At 38.9% G+C, this 26355-nt stretch overlaps 1 protein-coding gene across 2 annotated transcripts in view; it reads left to right on the forward strand.

Annotated features, from left to right (window-relative positions):
• The window catches only part of NAV3 (neuron navigator 3), a gene marked incomplete at its 5' end in the record, with an annotated part of 246791 nt that extends 223195 nt beyond the window's left edge, over positions 1-23596 (forward strand). For both annotated transcript variants that reach the window (XM_081330387.1, XM_081330388.1), the window contains 10 exons: positions 1281-1378; positions 2016-2111; positions 4198-4366; positions 6405-6640; positions 7575-7729; positions 9497-9568; positions 10940-11136; positions 12373-12491; positions 13157-13354; positions 20845-23596. In XM_081330387.1, the coding sequence (XP_081186513.1) occupies positions 1281-1378; positions 2016-2111; positions 4198-4366; positions 6405-6640; positions 7575-7729; positions 9497-9568; positions 10940-11136; positions 12373-12491; positions 13157-13354; positions 20845-20964 (1460 nt within the window). In that variant the 3' untranslated portion in view covers positions 20965-23596. The remainder of the gene's footprint in view (positions 1-1280; positions 1379-2015; positions 2112-4197; positions 4367-6404; positions 6641-7574; positions 7730-9496; positions 9569-10939; positions 11137-12372; positions 12492-13156; positions 13355-20844) is intronic.
• Between the last annotated feature and the right edge of the window lie 2759 nt (positions 23597-26355).

Consider the following 26355-nt stretch of genomic DNA (forward strand, 5'->3'; position numbering starts at 1 on the left):
CTTTGGAGAGTAATTTCTCAGATATTGGGTATCAACTAGCTTGGGCTCTAAGGATTCAGAAATTTCTAAGGGTACATTTGGTTTCAAGTCCCAAAGCAATCCACAAATTATATATTAAACTACATTAATATACTGGAGTCCCTATACCTTTAAATCCAAACCTTTAAATAGGTTTGCATGTACTGTTTTATTTTATTTTTCTAAAATGATGGATGTTTCAAAAATACAAATGTTAAGGATCCAAATATTTGATATCATGCAAAATAGGCAACCAAAATTGAGGAAATTAGCCAAAGCGTTTTTTGCCCTAAAACAAACTCTTTTAGCTGATTCAAAGTAATTTTCATTCAAGAAAATTGTAACCATTTTGTATACTTGAAAAATGAACTTGCCTTATTGTACTCTTTACCAAACTGAAAATGTATATGATTATGTATTTTCAGCTGATTTATCCTTGCTAAATACTTGAAGATAATTGATGGATTTCATTTCTGTTATTGATTTCAACTTGCATGGGATTCTTTTCTTTCTTCAATGTTGTAGTATCTGATTAACATAATTATTTCCTGTTTTTCTGTTTTCTACTCCCAACCATATGAAAGCAACATTGAAATGTTGGTTATTTTTGTATTGGCACCCAATGGAACTCTACTGCAAATGGATGCAATATATTGATTAATATTTATTTATTATTTATTTATTTATTTATTTATTTATTTATTTATTTATTTATTTATTTATTTACTTATTTGTTTGTTTGTTTGTTTATTTATTTATTTATTTATTTATTTATTTATTTTTGGGACTTATACTGTATGCCGCCCTATCTCCCGAAGGACTCAGGGCGACTAACAACAATAAAATACAATAATACAAAAGTTAAAAGAAAAATAAATTAATGGCCCCTGTAGAATAAATTAAAATTAAAATAAGTTAAAAATTAAAGTTAAAAATATTAATATCTTAATACTGTAATCAGTTTGAACCATCAGTCATACAGTGAGGTGGCTTTCAATTCATTGATGATTCTTGTTAAGTAGATAAGTATTCATGTAGAATTGGAAATATTCCTTTACATATATTACATTGTGACATCCTGAGTTGGGATCTGCCACCAAATGAGAAAATCCTTATATTCAAAATATATATTCATCTTGTTTTTGCCAGCAAACCAAAGAAGATATCATAGGCCATTATAATCGTAGCCTTTTACAGAATATATTCATTCAGATTTAACTTTATTTTTAAAGAGCACTTATATTTATTGTTTGCTTGCTTAGATATTTTACTGGAAGATGTTGCAGATGGAACTCTCCATAAAGAAGGCCAGAATGTTAAGATTATTGTCACAATAAACAAGGGCTATGGTCAATCAAAGGTATTCTGGGTTCCAACTTTTATTGCCATGTGATTATTTTAATTATCTTTCTGTAAATGCTACTGTTGCTATAAAGGCTGTTTTGTTCTAATCAGCAGTATATTCAGTTTAGAGCACAACAAATAATGTTGAAATAATTCCTTTTTCTCATGCTGTACTTACATTGGCATCACTGAGATTTATTGGCATTTTGATATAACCATGTGTGGTTTACAGAAATGTGGGCATTCATAATTGCATCAGAAGAGCCGTGGTGGTACAGTGGTTAGAATGTAGCATTGCAGTCTAATTCTGCTGACTCTCAACTGCCAGCACTTTGGCAGTTTGAGTCTCACCAGCTCAAGGTTAACTCTGCCTTCCATCCTTCTGAGGTCGGTAAAATGAGGACCCAGTGGGGGCCATATGTTGAGTCTGTAAATTGCATAGAGAGGACTATAAAGTACTGTGAAGCAGTATGTAAGTCTAAGTGCTATTACTATTGCTATGAAGAAATGTTTTAATATAAAATCTACAACATATCTATAACATAGCTGAAAAAATATTATTTTTCTCTGCAGAAAATACTCAGAGAAGCTTGACAAAATAATTTATAAGTATTGAAATGATTTCTTATTTCATTTATCTTCTGTCTTTATAGGACCAAAGAATACAGGCATATTTGATAGGTTCTATCAGGGTCAGTGGTAAAACAAAATGGGATGTATTAGATGGTGTGATTAAACGACTCTTTAAGGTAAGATTTTGCAAGTTTAATACAATGAACATCAAGCAGATTTTGTGATATATTTGGGGTTACCATATCTCAGCTGCAAAAAGATTATCAGATGTCAGCAAAGAGATTCAGAAAACTCTACTCATGGGCCAGGTTTTTAACGACTCAAATATGTGACTCCAAATATGCAACCAGTTAATAGGATAGTTTATTATTATCTATTTGCATAAATAAATAGATAACAGGTAAATAAAAAGCAAACTTATTTAAGAAGCCAGGACATTCCTCACAATCAGTTAATTAAATGAATTTCACATCTTAAGTTGATTAGGGTCCTCGAGATCAGTGTGTGTGTGGGTCCTCGGTGGTCTCTGAGCTTGCTTGTTTTCTTGCAGATTTTTCATTACCAAACTAGGAAACGTCATCAGCACTAGAAGGGAATGGGGTTTGCTCTCATTTTATATGCTAGTGGCTTGCCCTATCAGTGTTGGTGGGAGTGATCTTGGTGGTTCCTTGATGAGATTGTTTACTGTTAGTTTGTTGGTCTTGAGTTGGTAGTTCTTTGATTGGGGTATTATGCAGGGCCATGCTAGAAAACATCTCATTTGAATTACTATAACATGCTGCCAGTGGCGTAGCGTGGGTTGTCAGCACCCGGGGCAAGGCAAGTAATTTGCACCCCCTAACCCGTGGATTTTAGCACTCGAGTCTCTTCCACTAGATTAGTTAAAGAAACCCTTACCCCCTAAGCACATGTTGCCGCTGCACTGTCCCTCCCCCAGATAGTCCCTCGCTCTCTCTCTGCACCGCACCGCACGCCTGGCACCCCCCCTCCACAGTGGGCGGTGACCCAGCGGCTCGGCTCGGATTCGCACAGCCAGCACTGCAGTGAGAGAGAGTGAGCCAGGCAGGGGCAGAGAGCTGCGAGTGCGAGCGCGCCCCCCCAGATGTTGCACCTGGTGCGGCCGCCCCCCCCTGCACCCCCCATGCTACACCACTGCATGCTGCATTTGGGCTTGCCTTTGGAAATGATTTGTAAAGTTGAGTTCAGCAACCATAAAATACAGCCCCATGAATGTGATGGGCAAGAGCCTTTAAGTAGGATTACACTATACTGCTGATACTGCATTAGCTACCATACCTCTTGTTTCCCATTCAAGTTGCTACTTATCACATATAAAATTCTATATGGCTTGGTTCCAGATTACCTTTGGACTGTCTGGTCTAAATGAAATGTTTCTATCTTATGTGGTCTAATCAGCAGCAGTTGCTTCACATTTGCACCTTCCAAAAAGTTAGACAGAAAGAAAAGATGAAGCAAACCTTTTCCATTGCTGTGCAGTTCCCTGGAAAAATCTGCCCCTTAAGATTTAAAAGGCTTTACATTCTTAGCTTTTAAAAAGTGGATTTGTAAGATAGCTTCTAGATTAAAAATCCTCGCTTTCATAGAACTACCTAAAAGCACTTGGGGTAAATTGAGCTTCATTTGCATATGTGATATACTGGCAAACTGCCCACAACTTTTTCTTCATTTATTTATTTATTTTTTTTATTTTAGTTACATTTATATACCGCCCTATTCCCTGAGGACTCAGGGCGGTTTACAGGAAATTAAAAAATCCACCATACAAAAGTTAAAAAAAACCAAATTAAAAAATATTAAATTGACCCTGTATACTTAAAACCCCAATTAAAATTTCTCCTCAGCCTGGGCCCGAGAGCTCAAAGAGCCAGGTCTTCAGGCCCCGGCGGAATGATCGGAGGTTCATAAGTTAAGAAGATTGAAGTTTCTGCTGTTCTCTAGTTTTTAGAATATATGATGATGGTTTTTTAAATACTTGTGTTTTATTATTATAATCCGTCCACAATCTAGGTATTTGGCAAGATAGAAATCAAGATAATTATAATTATGTCTTATAAAATCCAACAAGAAATACTAGACATTTTTGAGTTATTGTTTCTGACATTTTCCATTTAAGCTTAATGTATATTCTTGATCTGCAAGTTGTAGTAATGAGAATGGCATATGAACGTGTAGGTTAATAGTTCATTCATTCATACTGCAAACTATGAATGTTTCCATTTGCTTTTTTTATTATTATTTTAGGAATATGTTTTCCGAATAGATCCAACTACTAGCCTTGGTTTGAGCTCAGATTGTATAGCTAATTATTGTGTAGGTGATATAATTAGAGCACATAACCAAGAAGTACCTGAATTGCTACCTTGTGGATATCTGGTTGGAGATAATAACATAATCACAGTGAATCTTAAAGGTAAAACACACCTTTAATTTGTTCCCTTTTTCTTCTGCATACTTTGTAATGTTGTTTTCCTAATCCATTGCCCAGCAGAGTATAAAAAAATTATAACTACATGCTCAAGTGGGCTTTAAAGTATCATAAAAAATCAGGTAAAAATAAAAGTAATAATTTAAAATATCAATCAATCAGAATACAGCTGGTAGGGACCTTGGAAGCCTTCTAGTCCAACCCCCTGCTCAAGCAGGACACCCTATACCAGTGTTTTTCAACCTTTTTTGGGCAAAGGCACACTTGTTTCATGAAAAAAATCACGAGGCACTCCACCATTAGAAAATGTTAAAAAATTTAACTCTGTGCCTATATTGACTATATATAAAGTAATTCTCTTGAACAGGAATCAAATAAACACAAAGAAAGTATTTTATAATTACTTTTCAATTTTTCCCACGGCACACCAGGCAACATCTCGCGGCACACTAGTGTGCCGCGGAACAGTGGTTGAAAAACACTGCCCTATACCATTTCAGACAAGACGTTGTCCAGTCTCTTCTTAAAAACCTCCAGGGATGAAGCACCTACAACTTCTGATGGCAAGCTGTTCCTCGTGTTAATTGTCCTCACTGTTAGGAAGTTTCTCCTTAGTTCCAGGTTGCTGATTAGTTTCCATTCATTTTTTCTTGTCGTGCCTACAGCTCCTTTGGTAAATAAGTTGACCGTTTCCTTTTTGTGGCAACCACTCAAATGCTGGAATACTGCTATCATGTCACCCCTAGTTCTTCTTTTCTCTAGACTAGCCAAACCCAAATCCTGCAACCGTTCTTCATATGTTTTAGTCTCCAGGCCTTTAATCATTTTAAAATAAATACAATTGTTGGATACCAATTTGAAGGGGAACATTTTTTAGGAATAACATACTATATGTAATAAATGGCCTGGTACAGTTTAGAATAGTTTAATCCCATTTATATCCCGCCCTTCTCCGAAGACTCAGGGCGGCTTACAATCTAAAGCACAATGTGCTTAAGCAACCTGGTAAATTATATTTGCCCTGATATAATTGAGATGGCTGCTTTTTAAAACAAGTCTGGAGCTGATAATGCCCATTTTCTTTTCCACAAAACCCTACAATTAGTTTTCCAGTGGTAAATGTGATAAATGTAATTTATGTCAGTTTCAGTGTTGGTTCATAAATGCATTCTTTATTCGTCAGTGACTAAACATGTATACACAAACACTGAATAAATTTTAGCTTAAAATTCGTGATTACTTAGCTATTCAGTTTGAAAATAGATATTTTATTCCTAATACTTTTTGTGAGCCAAGAATCATATTGTAAAGAACAGAATCTTAGAATCCGTATACTGATTCAGGAAATTCAAATAAAAATAACATTGACCAGTTCAGAGGTATATTTGGGACAACCACAGACAAATACGTTTGTCATAAGTGGACTGGATGTAATATGGGACCAAATTGATACATCCTTTACATAGACCTTATCTCCTTAACCACTTCACCACTGATGCTTCCTATTTTAACACCACCTTTTTGTAGCATCTAAAATTTCTTATTAATGTTAAATTAACTGTGAGAATCTCATATAATATTTGTATTATTTCTTTTAAATAAAGACAAATCTATAAACAGGATAAATAAATGTTGAAGAATGAGGAGTTAAGATTCTGAATCAAGTATTTCAGCCATGTAGACAGTGCAGTGGTTTTCCAGTGTGGGGACGTTCAGACAAACTGTCTGTGATTTACAGTGATATTTCTGATCTGCTAACTCATCTGCTGTAATGAGTTATGACCTTTTTAAGTGTCTCAGACATTTCAGATATGTCTTGCTGCCTCACCTAGTTTTCACTTCACATTTGCTTTGATTGCAAGTGCTTATCTAATCATGTTGCTACATTAATATTCAATGAATTGATTTTTTAAGTATGAAAAATATTTCTCTAAATGATTCCATAATTTCTCCAAAATGACATAATCAATAGGATTTTTTTCTTTGTTTTACTTCTTGTTTTTTGTTTTGTTTTTGTTGTTAGGAGTAGAAGAAAATAGTTTGGATAGCTTTGTGTTTGATACACTAATTCCTAAACCAATTAGTCAACGATATTTTAATTTACTGATGGAGCACCACAGGATTATCCTATCAGGACCTAGTGGCACTGGAAAGACCTATTTAGCCAACAAGCTTGCTGAATATCTGATAACTAAATCTGGCCGGAAAAAAATGGAAGATGCCATTATTAGTTTTACTGTTGATCACAAATCAAGCAAGGTAAGATCTCAGAAAAGGAGCCATAAACATAAACATCATAAACATTATCCATGTTAAAGAACAGCATGTTCCATTCTTTATATTAGAGTTAAGTAATAACTGAATTTTTAATATTTTTACTGGACAATACCTGACATTTTTACTTGCTATTTTCATATACTCATATTACATCTTCAATGATTTGTCACAGCATATTCATATTCATTTTGCCATTTTGTGCTAATTTTGTCCTTCTTATCTGACATGTTGCTTGGTTTGAGACATATTCCCAATGCAAAATAGGGATATGATGCGTCATTGCTGATGCTACTTTCTTGAGTATTCACATCTATGCTTCACAATTAGATGTGGTCCAGTTGGTTTATACTTGACTTTTTATACAGTTAGACATAGTACTATCTGGGTCACATAAGGAATGCATTGTCCTTGTAGTCATATGTCACCATATGTCTTGGAAAATACAGAATAATATATTCTGATACCATTTTAGACAAATGGCTGTCCAGTCTCTTCTTAAAAGCCTCTAGTGATGAAACACCCAGAATTTCTGAAGGCAAGCCATTCTACTAGTTAATTATTTTCACTGTTAGATTTCTCCTTAGTTCTATGTTGTTTGTATCCTTGATTAGTTTCCATCCATTATTTCTTGTCTTGCCTTCTGGTGCTTTGGAAAATAGGCTGACCACCTCTTCTTTGTGGCAGCTCCCTAAATATTGGAACACTGCTATCATGTTATCCCCAATCCTTCTTTTTTCTAGCATTCAACATTATATTGTAAATATAAGCTTTGGATAAAGAAGATGCTTAGGCAAAACTGCTTTGCTTGAATCTGCCAAAATCATTTCATGACTCTTAGCTTTAACAAAGATTTATAAATATGAAGTTGGCTATAGAAAATACACTGTCTTATTACATTTTTCTCCTTTTCTTGAAGGATGTTCAACAATATCTTGTTAATTTGGCTGAACAGTGCAATGCTGATAATAGTAGTTCTGATCTTCCTGTGGTAATAATTCTTGACAACCTGCACCATGTTGGTTCTTTGAGTGACATCTTCAATGGTTTTCTTAACTGTAAATATAACAAATGGTAGGTTGATTCTTTAGTCATTGGTGCTATACAGTCTCTCCCAATTTGGCAATCTTTGAAGATATTGAATTGAAGGTCTCAGAATTCCAAATTCTTATGACCTGTTTATAAATGCAGAAAGTTGTAATTCAATACATATACAGGGGGCTGCGTTGAAGAAGACTAGTATAGAGAGTGGCAGAATATGAGATGAGTTTGTGAATATACCAAGTGAAATTTAAGAAATATTTCGATTTCATATTTTAATTAAGGTGAATAGTCTTCTAATATACATTTGAGGTTTTTTTGCTCCTCCATCCTTTCGCTCCTCAGAACTGGTGCTGTTATACAAAACTGCCTTAAACCCAAAACATAAAACAGAAATAAACCTTTTATCGTATCAATTTCAAACTGAGTTACACACAATAGTCTACGGTTGATCTAGATCAGTCCTCATATTTTAGTCTAGTCTTTATAACACACATATCCCTTAGTGATTTTTAAGAAAAAAAGGAAAATACATAAATATGTGCACTGAGTTTCATAAATAGGTTCCTATAAACAGATACAAAGTATGCCATTTTTGTTACTCTGTGTGTTATTATATGCAATTGTTTAGCCAATAATTGCACTAATAAATACATAATGTATTGCATTAGTCTGGAAAGTGAAAAGTTTGTAGCATAGCTCAAGAATACATTTAAGCAAACATTTGAGACCTAGCATAATTGCGCTCAAAAGGGCTTTTCTGAAATATAAAATTCTACTCATTTACATATGGCCTCATGCTTAGGTAAGAATATGTTATTACAGAGATGACTAAATTTGCTTCACTGGGTATATTCACAAACTCTCCTCATATTCTGCCACTCCGTACACTAGTCTTCTTCAATGCAACCCCCTGTACATTTCATCTTTCTCAATAATTATTTTCTATTGTACCTACAGAATCATTGAAATAAACTTTTTTTAAAAAATCACCCAGATCAAGAATGTATAGAAAGCTATGCTAATCTTGAAAGAAAGAAAAATTAGTAGGTGTCAAAGTTGAACTGAGAGCCAGTTTGGTCTAGTACAGCGGTGTCAAACTCGTAACATCATGTGACATGTCACGACGTATTGTGACCTTTTTTGCCATTGACGGCAATGGGGTGGGCACGGTTTTGTTATGGTGCATCTGACCTGCAGGCCGGCAGTTTGACACCCCTGGTCTAGTAGTTAAGGCACTGGGCTAGAAACTAGTCTAAACTAAGGTGGAATTCCACCTGGGTGACCTTGGGCCAGTCAACCTCTCTCAACCCTAAGAGCTTTTAAAAAAACCTTGCCAAATAGCCAGGTAATTGCCAGGAGTCCAAAATCTGACTTGAAAGGGCACACACACACACACACACACACACACACACACAAACACACACGAAAGAGCTTCAGTTTAATATTTGACATTTCCTCTAATGGTGTCTAAAGCATAGCTCAAGAATACATTTAAGCAAACATTTAAGACCTAGCATAAGTGCTCTCAAAACGGCTTTTCTGAAATATAAATATACATTATTTTATATTAAAATAATGTTAAAATGAGTTTCCTTAAGTGTCAGTTTACTTTGGCATTATGATTACTTCATAAGCTCTTCTTTTTATATACAGTATTCAGAGGTTAAGGGAGTAATGTTTCCTTTCTGTATGTGTGGTTGATTTCAATACTGTTTTTATGTTGTTTTGTTAATATTTTGTGCTTATTCAATTTTCCTGGGATTGTTTTTTTTAAATTCCATATTGGTTTGTTTTAAGTCCCTACATTATTGGAACGATGAACCAGGGAGTTTCATCATCACCTAATCTAGAACTGCATCAAAACTTCAGGTAAATATTATTTCTGTTTCATATCTATCATATGACTCAGGCTCAGAACTTTCAGTCTAAACTTTTAGTTTTAGTAAGTTCATGATTGTTGCATATTTGCTTACATAAATTTAAAAAGCATATAAAGTTTTTCAATTTTTTTAATGTCAAATTTATTTATTATTTATTAATTTTATTTGTATACTGCCCTTCTCCCGAAGGACTCAGGGCGGTGAACAGGGCAATACATATTAAAAAACAAGATACAAAAATTAAAAAACGATTAAACAAATGCCCATGAATAAGTTAACACACATCAAAATAGATTAAAACAGATTAATAAAACCCAACCCCATCCCATCAGGCCAGGCCAGCTTGTTCAAAAAGGTAGGTTTTGAGATCGCGCCGGAAGGAGCGGAGGTCAGGCGCCATCCGGAGCTCGACCGGAAGATGATTCCATAAGTCCGGTGCGCCCACAGAGAACGCCCTCCCCCTGGGGCTCACCAGTCGACATTCTTTGACCGGTGGCACCCTGAGGAGGCCCTCTCTGTGGGAGCGTACTGGGCAGAGGGAAGTTGATGCTGGCCGCAGGTGCTCCCCAAGGTATTCTGGACCCATGCCATGTAGGGCTTTGTAGGTCATTACCAACACCTTGAATCTCACCCGGAAGACAACTGGAAGCCAATGCAGCTCGCGGAGCAGAGGTGTAACATGGGAGTGTCGGGAAACTCCCAACACAACTCTCGCGGCTGCATTCTGCACCAGCTGGAGCCTCCGAGTGGTCTTCAAAGGTAGCCCCATGTAGAGAAATGTAATGAAAATATAATATCACCATGTTTAGGGTGATTTCTGTCACCACTGGAAAAGTGATGTGCCATTTGGCTTTTATCACAACATAGCAGAAAGCACAAAAGACTAAATATATTAAGTTCTAATAGCAATTTTCTTCATCCTTGACCTCAAGACATGCAGTTGAAAAGAAACAACGTATTATTAGCTAGAGATATAAATGTAATCCTGTAATAGAACAATAATCTAGCTCAAAATCTATTTACTGATAACAGCTAGCCAAATGCCAAAGGCAAGTTCACAAACAGGACATACAGTCATTATCCCTCTTCAGTGATTAATTGCTAACTTCAGGCACGGAGAGAGATGGTCTGTGAACACAGGAGATTCTTTTTGGCCTTAAAAAAGACTACAAGCTATATATCTTAAATGCAGTGATCAAATCTTTTATTTTTAGTCATTTATGATGGTGGCTATCACATCAGCTCATTGAAAGAGTTGCTGTAGGGTAATAACAGAGTTAAAAAAAGTCGACTATAAGACTTCATTGGATGACCTCAACCTTTACATTTGGATTTCATTATTTCATTGTTTTCTGTGTAGATGGGTGCTGTGTGCTAATCACACAGAGCCTGTTAAAGGGCTGTTATCCAGATATTTGAGAAGGAAACTGATCGAAACAGAGCTGGAGAAGAATACCCGCAATAATGATCTCATCAAAATTATTGACTGGATTCCCAAGACATGGCATCATCTCAACAGCTTCTTAGAAACACACAGTTCTTCTGATATAACCATTGGTAAGATTGTTTACAGTTAAGAATGCAAATTAAGAGTTAAAACTGACCTCTGAAGCTTATCTTACCTTCTGGAATGAAATTTGTACTTAAAGAAGAACCCCAAACCATTTAATGTCATTAATCTTAGTCTATGTTAGCACTGAACTTATACTGTCTCGGCTTTTCTTATCCCATTCCACTGTCAAAAGAGTTAGTCCTAACTAATGTGAAGATAAAATTCAGAAGAAAACAATAAATAAAATAAATAAATAAAATGCATGTTCTTGAAAATGTATTCCATCACAGTTTTTGTTTTCTTTTAAAAATTGTGGATTTTCACATTTCTTGATGCCATTAATAATGAACATTGTAATGTGGCATTGGATTGGTTCAGCAAGCAGTAGTAATAAGAAGCAGAGAAGGCAGAAAGGTCTAAAACTCTTTCAAAACTCTCAAGAAATCCAAGATCAGGTATTATTGCTTCAGAAGTCCTCTTCCGTCCTGATAAATCTGTGTTAAGTAATCATGAGAGAAATGGTTCCCTAAGAGTAGTGGAAACTCCATCTGTATGTTTTAAAAAAAAAACCCTTCCTGAAGAAGAGATCAAAGAATCTTTCAGATAATTGTATGTTTCAAAAATATTTCTTTTAATTGATTTTTTTTCTATAAACATCCCTAAATGGCACAACGTATTTTGGCAGTTGCCACATAACAGCTGGCAGTTGCTACAGTGTTGACAAGCAAGGCAGAGAGCTGGGGTTTAGTGTATCTAAGAAACAGTCACCTTGTTTACAGATGAAATGTCTTCAGAATTATTTCTGCCATTTAAACAAAGGCCATCTGGATCCAATGAAGTAATTGGTCTTTAGAAATACATTACCCATATTTTAGTGGTTCAGCATTCACAACATGCCAGATGTTATAAATGTATTTTTCTAAATCATGTGGCTGAAAAGGCTAATGCAAAAAAATGTCATTGTGCTTTATCAAAAAAAATGGCTGCCATCACTAATATGCAGTGAATAGCGTATAAACAGTATACCTGTTGTGTCTATCTGACAATAAAACAACTTGAATTACATGTGCCCTTCCCTTGTATGATACCCAAATTTTCTTTATACGAGGGAGATGTAATGTACAGAGATTACATTACATCTCTGTACATTATGTCTCCCTTAAATAAAGGGAGCACAAATCCACTTACAACACTGAATGTAATCTCTCTCTTTTTTAAAAAACAAAAAATTCTTATTTTAGGTCCTCGCCTTTTTCTACCTTGTCCTATTGATGTTGATGGTTCTAGAGTATGGTTTACTGATCTCTGGAATTATTCTTTGGTGCCATATATAATGGAAGCTGTGAGAGAAGGACTTCAGGTAGGACTCTAACCAAACAGCAATCTGAGTCCTTGGGCAGTGAATTTCATTATTGTTTCTAAAGGTTGATTTACAGAAACAACCATCATTTGCCATGAATGGAAAGCCTAATGTAATTTTTAAATCTTCATAAAATTTGTACCCTATCATTGCAACTATGGACATCACTGTGCCTATAAATAATCTCCTTGGATCAGAAAAATGCCCAAAGAAATGCAAACATATTCTGGCTATATGTTTAATATTCAGTGGAATTCTCAGTTGTAGAATTTTGCAGTTTGGTAATAGAAATGCCTCACTTGAATGTTGCTAATAAGCGAGATAGTAAACCAGTTTTAGTATAACCTTGTTATATATTGTCAAATGGAATATATACAGTGGAGGAGGGGGTTGTAATGGCTAACAGTCTATGTAACAGACACCAAAAACATATGTGTCTTAATCATTTCTTGGTCTCACTATAACTTACATAAATCCATTTTTACCAGTTATTGTTCTTATAAACTTAATGATAAACTGTTCATTAATCATAACTTATTTTGTAGCATGGTAGGGCGTTCAGGGTGAATACTTGCTAATAACTTAGTTCATCACTTCCATTCTAAAATATCTTTTAATAAAATGATTGTAGACATTTTTACTTTTCTTTTGGGATATCTATTTAGATGTATGGTAAACGTGCACCTTGGGAAGACCCCTCAAAATGGATAGCAGAGACTTGTCCATGGAGTACACTGCAACATGACTGGTCATCATTACTTCAGTTAAGACCTGAAGATGTTGGTTATGAAGGTTATGCATCTGCCAAAGAAGGAACAACTTCAAAGCACATTCCACAGATGGAAGCAGAAGGAGATCCTTTGGTAAAATAAAAGAATCCTTATTGCTTTTAAATATGCCTTATTCAGTGATGCTTTTTTTATTCTGGTGACTTATTATGTGTAACAACTAAATATCTGGTTGGTTACATTGATTCTACTTGCTGCTTTGGCTGCTCAGATAAATTGGTACTAGTTTGCATGTATAATCCCCATAGTATTAAATTTAAGAACCTCAGCTTTGCGTTAATTCACTGAATATGTACAATAAATCAATGTAAGAATTAGATTAAGAAGTTACCATCTCAGAATATATGAGCATTTATATGATAGTCCTAAATTCTGACTCACTCTTAACTTTCAATCACACTTCATACGCTGCGGCGTCTCAGGGGGTTGGGAGTGGGAGGCACCGTTTTACGGTGGTTCTCCTCCTACCTCCAGGGCCGCTCGCAGTCGGTGTTGACGGGAGGGCAGAGATCCGCCCCGAGGCCTCTCATTTGTGGAGTCCCTCAGGGGTCGGTTCTCTCGCCTCTCCTGTTTAACATCTATATGAAGCCGCTGGGCGAGATCATTCGTGGCTTCGGGGTGGGGTATCACCAGTACGCTGATGATACCCAACTTTTTCTTTCCACCCCGAACCAACCCAGCGATGCCCTCTCTGTGATGTCCCGGTGCCTGGAGGCGGTTCAGGTCTGGATGGGGAGAAACAGGCTTCGTCTCAATCCCGCCAAGACTGAGTGGCTGTGCATATCGGCATCTCGGGTTAACCAAGTTATTCCACCTCTAACGATGGGGGGTGAGGTGTTACCCCCCGTTGATAGGGCTCGCAACTTGGGTGTCCTCCTGGACTCACGGCTCAATTTTGAAGATCACATAGGAGCCGTGACCAGGGGGGCTTTTGCACAGGTTCGCCTGGTGCGCCAGTTGCGTCCCTATCTGGACCGAGACGCCCTACGCACAGTTACTCATGCGCTTGTGACCTCCCGTTTGGACTACTGTAACGCTCTCTACATGGGGCTGCCCTTGAAGACCACTCGGAGGCTTCAACTGGTGCAGAATGCGGCCGCGCGAGTTGTAATTTAATTTAATTTAATTTATTATCATTTCTATACCGCCCTTCTCCCGAAGGACTCAGGGCGGTGTACAGGGCAAGAATAAAACACAGAAATTTACAAAAATTAAAAAATAATTAAATGCATGCCCGATTAAAATACAATTGATACATAATAAAAACCCCAATAAAAATGATAAAAAACCCCACCAATCCCCCCTCAGGCCAGGCCGGCTTGCTCGAACAAGTATGTTTTCAGATCGCGGCGAAAGGAGCGCAGATCGGGCGCCGTCCGGAGCTCAACCGGTAACTGGTTCCATAGCTCCGGGGCGCCCACAGAGAAGGATCTCCCCCTGGGGGCCACCAGACGGCATTCTCTGACCGGTGGCACCCTGAGGAGGCCCTCTCTGTGGGAACGCACAGGGCGCAGGGAGCTTGATGCCGGCAGCAGATGTTCCCTGAGGTACTCCGGCCCCATGCCATGGAGGGCTTTGAACGCCATTACTAGCACCTTGAATCTCACCCGGAAGACAACTGGCAACCAATGCAGCTCACGGAGCAGAGGTGTCACGTGGGAGTATCGGGAAACTCCCAACACAACTCTCGCGGCTGCATTCTGTACCAGTTGGAGCCTCCGGGTGGTCCTCAAGGGAAGCCCCATGTAGAGGGCGTTGCAGTAGTCTAGACGAGAGGTCACGAGCGCGTGAGTGACCGTGCATAAATCATCCCGGCTTAGATAGGGCCGCAACTGGCGCACCAGGCGAACCTGGGCGAAAGCCCCCCTAGTCACGGCCACCATGTGATCTTCCAAGGTAAGCCGCGAATCTAGGAGGACTCCCAAGTTGCGAGCCCTATCTACGGGGGTCTCCCGATACTCCCATGTAACACCTCTACTCCGCGAGCTGCATTGGCTTCCGGTTGCCCTCCGGGTGAAATTCAAGGTGCTGGTTATCACCTATAAAGCCCTACATGGCCTGGGTTCGGGGTATTTGAGGGAACACCTGCTGCCGTCATCAAATGCCCTTCGCCCAGTGCGCTCCCACAGGGAGGGTCTGCTCAGGGTCCCGCCGGTAAGAGATTGCCGGCGGGTGACACCCAGGGATAGGGCCTTCTCAGTGGGGGTGCCTGCCCTCTGGAACCAGCTGCCGGTGGAGCTGAGGACTGCCCCCGACCTCCGATCATTCCGCCGGGGCCTGAAGACCTGGCTCTTCGAGCTCTCGGGCCCAGACTGAGGAGAAATTTTAATTTGGGGTTCTTTTTAATCGACTACAGGGTCAATTTAATATTTTTTAATTTGGTTCTTAATTTTTGTATTTTGGATTTTTAATTCCCTGTAAACCGCCCTGAGTCCTCAGGGAATAGGGCGGTATATAAATATAACTAAATAAATAAATAAATAAAATATTGAGCAAGAAAGAGAATATTCTGTTGGAATCATAAATGTCTGGGCACTCATTTATCTTAATTGTATCCCTGGATAAATTTCATTACTTTCACTGACAAAGGTGAATAACTATGAATGAAAGAGAGGGCTGACATATTAGGAGTGTTAAGAGACAAAAAGCAAAAAGCAGAGGAATATTAGAGATATGTGCATGTGAAGTGACAGATTACAAAGAAGATTTCTCTAGGAAAATATTCAGAAGCTAAAACAGAAAACCTACAGAATAAAGAGATAGGTTTACACAGTGCTTTTTTTCTATAAAAAAAAGGTGCCGGAACTCTCATCGTGTTAATCTTTTATTTATATAACTTTATTTATATATTTATTTATATAATTAAAAATTATATATTTACTGATTATCTGGATTTTTGTCACTCAGCCTTAGCTGCACAATCACTGGGAAGTGGGATGTATTAAAATATGACACAAATTCCACCCCTTACATCACAACACCAGTACAAAAGGAGGAAGCTTGTATTGTGGTAGTTTTATTGTATTATTACTGTATTCTGGAACTGAGTACTATAGATTATTTTTGAAAACAGGCAAATCCTTGTTTGAAATAATGATGTTTTTTTATGGATTCACACATTATGCTGAGCCATATTGTTTAGCTGTAATAAATCACCATTGGCAGGAGTCATACATATAGACCCACAGTCTAGGTATACTATATTTATTCATATTTTATATATACCATAAATTATGCATCTAATCTGGATTCGGCAAATATGCTAAAGTGGATCAATCATTTGCTGCTTAAAGTGATATTTGAATCCAGTCATTCCAAAGCAACATTTATGACACAGTGTATGTCCTAAATAAGTCAGTTTGGGGCATACTCAGGAAACTATGGCCTAATAATATGATGTGTGGACTTATTTTTTGTCTTGCTTTATGATGTCTGACGAACCTGCTGATGCAGATGGGCTGGGCGTCGCTGGTAGAGTCCCTCGGGGCCAGATCAGCTGGTGCTATGGGAGCTGCAGGGCCCACTCTACATGGGGCTGTATGGGGCAGGTGGCGTCGCTGGCGGGGCGGCTGGCGGTGGGGAGCTGGTGGTGGTGGGATTCCCCCCGAGGCTGAAGTTAGCATCGGAGCAACTAGTGTTGTGGCAGCCGTGGGGCCTGCTCTACATGGCGGGGTGTGCAGCACTGCCAGGGCAGCTGCAGGTGGGGGCACAGGGGGTGGCAGCGGTGAGCTGCCCCCCGAGGCCGAAATCAGCATTGGGGCAGCTGCATGGGGCGGGCAGTGGAGGCGGTGGCAGGCATCCAGCACCGGGTAGGGCACCATCTGGCCAGGCCCGTGGAAGGTCAGTGTTGTGATTCAGGGTCAGCCTGTGGGTTCGGCAGTTGGGTCGGATGACTCGGATGACTCAGACGAGGGGGAGGAGGGGGGTGTTGAAGAAGAACTTGCTGATGATGGCTTGGAGGCTCCGCAGAGCCCCCAGCCAGGCCCCTCTTACTTGGTGGAGACCCAGCTGTGCGAGCCCGACAGTGTGGATGAAGATGACCCACAGCTGGCCCTGTTCAAGGACGCCCGACGCAGGAGGCAGTCAAGTAGGAGCAAGCAGAGAAAGGCTGTGGGACTTCTCGGAAGGAGGCAAAGAGAGGCCACGCCCTGAACTCTTATAAAGGGAGTGCCTGGGGGAGGGCTGGTTTGCTGAAAGCAACCGCTCCGATAGAGGATCAAAGCTCCGGTATCTTGTTTCATGTTTTGTTGTTTGTTTGTGTAATAAATTTGGCAGACGTATTCCAGCCTCTGCCGTTTGTACAGGGGTTGCCTTTCTGCAAGGCCGGTAGCAGGCTGGTACAGAACAGTCAGCCACCTGCCATGCCCCACGTGTGTCACCTCTGTGCCCAGTGCCCACAGCCACCCTGGCAGTGTACAGCGGGCCCCACAACTGCCACACTATCTGTTCCGGCACTGACTCTGGCCTCGGTGGGCAGTCCACCACCGCCATCCACCGCGGCCCCACCTGCAGCCACCCTGGCAGCACTGCCTGCCCTGCCATGCAGAGCGGGCCCTGCGGCTGCCAGACTAGCTGCTCTGGTGCTTACTCTGGCCTCGGGGACAGCCCACCACTGCCACCCCCCGCGCATCCACCCGTAGCCACCCCAGCAGCATTGCCCACCCCCCCATGCAGAGCGGGCCCTTAGGCTGCCACACTAGCTGCTCTGGCGCTGGCTCCAGCCTCGGCAGGCAGCCCACTGCCACCCCCACCTGCAGCCGCCCCAGCAGCTCTGCCTGCCCCGCCGTGCAGAGCAGGCCCCATGGCTGCCAGACTAGCTCCTCCGGCGCTGACTCTGGTCTCGGGGGGCAGCCCACCACTGCCACTCCCCGCACCCCTGCCTGCAGCCACCCTGGCAGTGCCGCCCACCCTGCCATGAAGAGCAGGCACCACGGCTGCCAGATTAGGTGCTGCAGCGCTGACTCCAGCCTCAGGGGGCAGCCCACCACCACCATCCCCCGCGTAACCACCTGCAGCCACCCTAGCAGCGCCACCTGCCCCACCGTGTGGAGTGGGACCCGCGGCTGCCACACTAGCTGCTCTGGCACTGACTCCGGCCTCAGGGGGCAGCCCACCACCGCCACCCCCCACACCCCCGCCTGCAGCTGCCCTGCCAGGGATGCTGCCCGCCCCACACAGCCCCGTGTAGAGCAGGCCCCATGGCTGCAACAGCACCAGCTGCTCCAACCCCGGGGGGCAGCCCGCCACTGACGCCCCCGTGCCCCTGTCTGCAGCAGCACCAGCACCCCTGCCTCCTGGTCCTCACTTACCTAGTTAAGATGGTGAAAGTTGGGGAGCAGGGAGGGGTGCAAAGTTCCTGCCAACTCACCTTCGCTGCAGACAACTTGCCTTTGTCTTTTGGTGTGCTCAGCAGCAATTCCTATTGGCTTTCGAAAGCCAATAGAGGGAGTAGCACAGCTTGTGCAAAAGGTTTTGTGTGTGTGTGTGTGTGTGTGTGTGTGTGTGTGTGTGTGTGTGTGTGCGCGCGCGCAAAAAGAAAGGTGCCAGAATGCCGTTCTGAGTGTTCTATGAGAAAAAACACCCTGGGTTTACAGATTGGAGCCCTTCCTCCATCAGATCCTAAAATGGTCAATGCTGGATCAAGCCATAAAAACATTTGGCAGCTAACAGGATATATCTGGGATGCCCAGAAGTCTTGATTGGAAGATGAGCTCCTTTCCATGACCAAGGCTAGTATCTAACTCTGTCTATGGTTCAACAGCTTGCAGACCTAGCAAGAGTAGCAACTACGAGTTTGATCTTTCTTAAACTTCACCAGTATCTTTTAAAAACTGTTGTGATGCTATTGCTAATATCACATTCTATGTGCTAGGAAAAGAAATCTGAATCTTCCTGCATTTACTTTCAGTTGGTAAACTGAACTTCTAACACTGTTAGGAAGACATAAAAAATATTTTACTAGGTTGTCTATGCCATTCATGATCTAATATCCCTCTACCATGTCTTCCCATACCTTCTTCCCTTCAGTCTAAGCTACAGAGTTCCAATTGCTATAGTCTTTTCTCATAGGAAATTGCTTAATTTTGATTCAATTTTTCTTCTCTATGTCCTTACTAAGATGCATTCAGCAAAACTGTATTCAAGCTTCTCACTCTTCCCCATACATTTTTGCTTAGTTAAATATGAGATGGTGTAATAACATGAATTATTCTGGTTTTCCATTTTTTTATATATTTTGGATCATAGAAACTATATATTTGCATTGTAAAATTAGGTTATTTAAAAATGCTGTCAACAAAGCCCATTCCCTGAACACCTTTAATTATGATAATTTCAGTATCTAAACATTGTTGAAATGTCCAGTGCTTTTGAAGTTAAATAAGTTGTGTGTCAACATTGCTAACACCGGATGTTTTTGCATTGACAACAGATGGAAATGTAAATGTAAACAATGCCTTGAAGTTCTTTTGAAGAGTTTCATCTGTTGGAACCATAACAATGTGCTTAACATTTTTTTGGAATCCAGCCTCAGGGCAGTAACAGAGCAGTATATGGTATTGTTTTGTGAAGGTCAGCTCCTGGACAGCAGATGGTGCTCTTGCATTCAGCTATTGACTGAATTCCATTCCATTCAATATGTATGCAAAATGGATCATGCAAAAGAAAGAAAGAAAGAAAGAAAGAAAGAAAGAAAGAAAGAAAGAAAGAAAGAAAGAAAGAAAGAAAGAAAGAAAGAAAGAAAGAAGGAAGGAAGGAAGGAAGGAAGGAAGGAAGGAAGGAAGGAAGGAAGGAAGGAAAGAAAGAAAGAAAGAAAGAAAGAAAGAAAGAAAGAAAGAAAGAAAGAAAGAAAGAAAGAAAGAAAGAAAGAAAGAAAGAACGAACGAACCAACCTTGTTAGTTTGTTTCCTTATCATTGACTAGAAAAGTGAATCCAGGCCTGGTTTAAATAATCCAGTCTCCTTTATACGTTGAAGGATTTACCTGTTGTTTTTCCCCTTCATTTAATTGTTTCTGTGCTTTTTACGACTTAAACATAATTCAGCAGGTACTTTGGTATTATGTCTGCTTGTGCTTATGATGTGGAAATAGTATGTTTCTTAAAACACAAACAAAGGCTAATACAGCATGAAGGCCAATACTGGATGGAATCTGGTAGCAACTCTTTGCCTCAGTGCAAAATAGCACCAAAAGGTTTATGAAATATATGTATTAAAAATGTGCATGATGAGCTTTAAAAGGCAGGAATTTCTCACAACAGTGGATAATCATATAGTTACAGAAGCAAATATTTAAAGTGTTGGGAGAGCTCATATATAAAGCTACATAAATCAAAAGAAATTTCCTTACAAAGGAAAACATTTTCAGTAAATGTTTTCTAAAAATGGCTCTAACAAAGGACTTGCAAACATAAATAGTTGCACATTTTTGTTAAATTAAAAAGAAGAATTGAAATTCATTACAGTATTGCTTTGCAAACATGAACAGTAAAATGGACTGGATTATTGTTATTCTAAGTCATCTTAACTTTTGTACCAATAACACACCCTACTGTATTTCTTTCTCAGATGAACATGCTATTGAGGCTCAAAGAAGCTGCCACTTACTCAAGTGCCCAGAGCTGTGACAGTGATACTGCCAGCCACCATGATGATATGCTGGACCCTTCACTTGAATCAACACTCTAAAGGGGGCATGACTTTGGTTAGAGGATGCTGATAAACCTTTACCGCATTAAGGCTGCTGAGGTGGCGTGTATGTGTGCTGAAAGGCATGTGTGTGCTGTGTTGTATATGGAGGCACCTGATTTAAGCAGTAAGCAAATCAGAAATAAAAGTTGGATTTGTTCAGTGGCAAGTGGAAAGAGCCTTTAACAGGGAAACTATGAAGCAGAGTGAACCCATAACAGTCAAACTGGAATCACGTAGAGTCTTTTATTTTCTATCCCTGTCTTGAAAGTTTACAGTGGAAGTGTTTTATGTGATACTTCAATATACCTGGAGGTGCTGCATTCATAGTTCTCCTGCTCCTTCTCTTCCTCCTCTAACCTCTGTGGTGCCTCACAGCACATATTCCAGATTGCAATGATGTTCAAATTATATTCTGCTCTCCTTTCCAAAATGAAGTGGATGCAAAATAAAATAAAATAAATGAGAGGGTGTATAGATTCAATAAGCACAAAACAGTATTGTGCAATTACCTTATACAAACAATACTGTGATATGCTGGATAAGTGCCAATTTGATACTAAACTGCCATATTTGCAGTGATGTGGTTCACCAACTTTTCTTTTTGTGTGTGCGTGCGTGCGTGTGTATTGAAAAAAAGTCACCCGTTTTTATATCCAAATTGTTTTTAACCACAGTGGTATTTTTTAAACACCTGCCCACCTCTTAAGGTTGTTGCTGTTGTTATACAATTCTGATGCTGAGTAAAGGTTTTGGTTAGGGCTTTGTTTTGAGTCTTTTGGGTGGGGGAAAAAGATCATTTCCTATGGTGCTGTCTCACTGCCTTAAATCCAATTTCTAGACAATTTCTATACTTGATTTAATTTGTTTAACCATTGGTTATTTACACTGTTTCCTTTCTTCATTTTACTAATGAGAGAGCATCAGCAAGCACAGTAGCCTTGTGTTTATATATCAAGTTTTTTTTAATTAGGTGGCTAGAAGAATGAATTATTAATATAGATATATTATTTTTAATCTTCTGTGAATCAACGACCTACCATCTTAAACCATTCAAGTGACCCAGAAGCTACTCCCAGTTAGCTATGAATGAAAACAAAACTAAAAAGTCCAACATGGTTATTTCTATCCCATTTGTAAAAGAACTTAATTAAGACAGAAACAGAGATGTGTGACATTTTATCCAGCAGAGCTGGGTGTGCACCCGAGTTAGCATGAGCACAAACTGTTCTTGGTTTTCGTCCCTTCTCTTCCTTCCCCCATTTGGAGCATGCTATTTTCATTGCAGTTGTTGTACATGAAGAAAGTCAGCATTACAAAAAACATTGACACAGTGCTATTCACTGTGCAAGACAGAAATGTTTTTACAGTAAGAGGGGAAGGTGGGGGGTGATTTTGCACAGTTTATTGGGAGGGTATTGTAAATACTGAAAATAAAAAGTGTTGCACAAATGAAAGCAAACAAAACAGTGACAGCAGCAAAAATATAAAATTATACTTTATTATATTGATGTGAAAAAATGTTTCATTTATGGAGAATACCTATATGTTGTAAACAAAGCAAGAGGGCAATCTGTACAATCTGTTTTAAAAGAAGACAGAAAAATCAGGTATGTTTGTCCTGTACTTAGAACTGCCATCACAAGTCTTGAGCTATCCTTGCTACAATGAACATTTGCACTCTTTAAACCAATCTAACTTTGTAGAAAAAAATAGACATTATCCGTCCTGGCAGGATACACCAGACTGAACAAAAACCCAGTCAGAGTAATTGGAGATACTGGTTAAAATTAACATAAAATATATAAGGGCTATAGAATTCTATAGGCATGTATTTCAACCCCTATCTTGAAAGGGCTCATATGGAGCATGTTCACTCATAACCATAGGACATGTGCCAATGAAATGCTTTCAGGATACACATAACCAATGGATAACTTCGGTACATGTAACTGGTGCTACTAATTCCTTCAACAATATATTTTGCAAAACAAATATTAGAAAAATCAATACAGTTTTCCTTGTTGCATCAGCTCTAAGTCTCCTGCATGGTGCTATTGCCCTAATAAGAAAGTCTGCTTTTATGCACAAAAATGTACTCAGATTGATTTCCAGCAGCAAATATTAGTTGACTGTCTCATACTGTTAAGCACCATGCTACTCTGGAAAATGACTAAAACAAAAGCTGTCCCTGATGATTGATGTAATCTAAAACAACATCTAAGCCCAGGAACTCCTGCCATTTTCAATACACATACACACATCCTATATGTATATACTACATAATACAATTTTCCCTGCAATACATTTCAGTGAATCCACCTAGTTTACAACTTTAACAAATTTGTTTGTGAAGCATTTGTCTGTATACATTTTATATTTTGTACATTTTTAATGTAACATATTATGTAAATAGACAGAAACAGTGAGATAAATCATCTGAAAAGTTTTGTAGTCTTTGTAAAGCCCTAATAATAAGTATTTGGTGTCATCAGACTTAACTGGATGATGTATTTTATATTGATTTATTGTTCTTCTAGCTTGTAAACCAGCTTGCATATATTTTTTGCAGGTGTGCACACTGTATCTGTCTAAATTATTACTTTGCCATTAAAGTGGAATTATTTATTGACATTTGAGTCTGCTGTTTTTCAACTTCAGAGGAAATCAGCCTTTGATTCCATTGATAGGTGTAGACTATGGGATTAGTTTAAGAAAACCATTACAAATAGTAGACACATCAGGTAATTGATTGAACTGCTTTCTTACGTTACTACAAGGATATCAGTTGGCCAAATGGGGATCCTTATCTGACCCTATTTTAATAAATGGATCAGTCAAACAGGTCTATTTATTTGCTCCCATCACATTTAATTTGCATATCAGTTATGGTGTTTCAGCCATGGAATGAAAATCATTTTGTCTCCTTGCTTAATAGGTACAGAGCACTCAATTTAATGTAGACTGAAAATATATGATGTTTATATCATGATATATGTAGAGATTAGACTTAGAAAATTGTGGGCTAGACTGGCTGATTATTGTGATAGGAAAAAGCTGAAGATTAACTACAATCAAGCCACAATGGTGGATTTTAATCAGAGCAGGACCAAACATATATTGTCAGTTAATATCTAGCATTGCCTATTCCTTAAATGTTTGGATGTCCTTTTCTAGAAATCATTAACCTGAAAGGTGCTGGTGATGACCTATAAAGCCCTACATGGCATGCGTCCAGAGTACCTAAGGGAGCACCTGCGGCCGGCGTCAACTTCCCTTCGCCCAATGCGCTCCCACAGAGAGGGCCTCCTCAGGGTGCCACTGGTCAGAGAATGTCGACTGATGGCCCCCAGGGGGGGGCGTTCTCTGTGGGTGCGCCAGACCTTTGGAATCGTCTACCGGTTGAGCTCCAGATGGCTCCCAACCTTCGCTCCTTCCGACATGATCTAAAAACTTACTTATTTGAACAAGCTGGCCTGGTCTGATGGGTGATGGGTTTGGGGTTTTAATTACTGATTTTAACTAATTTATTATATTCGGGCACAATTGTTTAATCTGTTTTTAATTTTTGTATTGTATTTTTGGTATTTTATTGCCCTGTACACCGCCCTGAGTCCTTCGGGAGAAGGGCGGTATATAAATCAAATAAATGTAAATATAAAATATAAGCATTAATCCAGTTTTAAAATATTCCAGTCAAAATATAGTCAAAATATTCCAGGAAAATAAAATTCCACAGCTTCTGTATTGGAAGGAGTTTTTGGAATGGAATTAGAATGTAATTGTGCAACTGGAAGTAGTCCAAAATATATTAAGGGAAAATCTTCCACAGGGCTCTCTTGCTACAAATTTAAAACTCACATCTGTCAATCTCTATTAGAGCACAGTTTATAATGCAAATTTTTTAAGAACTGCCAGGATCCCAGATAATTATTTTGTTAAATTTTGCTACTGGCAAATGAAGGGTAAATATTTTGTCTCATATTGTGATATTATACTCCTTTCTATCTAGAAAAATTAAATTCTCAATTTCTCAATGGCTTTTGGAATGAAATGCTATCAAAGATATAGTGTTGTTCCCATGCTCAAGATTCTACCTTTGGTATCCTCAGTTTAAACAGATATTGTTTTGCAGGTCTTAGATTCACCAGCAGACCATTACATTTCCAAACTATGTCCTTAAATGTAAATTCCACAAAAGTATGGGAAGGGATTTATATGTAACAAGCACAAAAATATAGAATATGGACTATGACATTCTCTCTGTGGCTGAATTGGACAAGAGATCGCTACAAGTAACATATAATCTGTCATTTTAACAGCACTTTAAGCAAAGCTGGTTTTAGGCAAGGAACATTCTCTGTCTGGTATCATCAGCTGTCAAGACGAAAGAGACATTCTTATCTCTGTCTTTTTCCCAATTTTGCTCAATGACAATAATTGTACAATAAGGAACAGGGAGTTAATCCATTTAGAGTCCCCATCCCATTAAAATTGGAATCAGCCATTTTGTGTATCTTGTCTTTTCTTTCAGAATTAAACTATTACCAGTGATTGAAAATATTTCAAATTTAAATGCATATCCACATTTTTAAATATACATTTATTGAAAGTTTTTCAAAAAGTAAAAATCAAATTAAAATTTAAAAAATGATGGAAGGAAGGTCATACAAGAAACAAAAAGGAGAAGAAAAAAACATCAAAAATTTTATGACTTCCTACTTTATTTTCAATGGATAATTACAATTTAATATTCCTTCGTTCCTGTCAGATATTACATAAGTTCCTTCTGCCCTTCATTTAATCTACATCTTCAAATCTGTAAATCTTTATGTCATTTTTTCTTCTTTCATCAACATGTTGTTGTTTTTCCATGACCAGACACACAATTTTTAAAATGTGTTTTGTCTTCTGGTATCCTTTTGTGTTAGTTTCAGGGTACACTGTTTCGGTTCTGTTGTATTTTATTTCGCTCTCATTTAATTTTGTTTTGAGCTCATTATATTTCTGCTCTCAATCATGCAATCCTGTTCTTCAAGCATTCAGGTTTGGAGTCTGTAAAGGTTGTTCTCTTCAAAAACATAAAAAGAACTGTATTGCTGTCTAAAATGGACATATTTCTGATAGGTGTCAAGAAAAGCTGAGGATGCCAGAGTTACTAGTTGAGATGCAAGTACACAGAACACAAGAAAGTACGAAAACTATTGCTTACCTCTTGGCTTGAAAGGAGATTTGTAATTGGTAATAAGTTATTCTTTTTCCTGCAGAGTATATAAACCTTAACAAACTAAAATTATATTTAGTAACAATTCATACTGCAGCTCTTAGCTGGAGTGTATGCCTAGTCAAAGGTGGTTACAAGCTAGCTGAACACCTTCATAATCCTTTGAT

This window comes from Vipera berus (genome assembly GCF_964194415.1).
Source record: "Vipera berus genome assembly, chromosome: 6".
Classification (NCBI taxonomy): Eukaryota; Metazoa; Chordata; class Lepidosauria; order Squamata; family Viperidae; genus Vipera; species Vipera berus.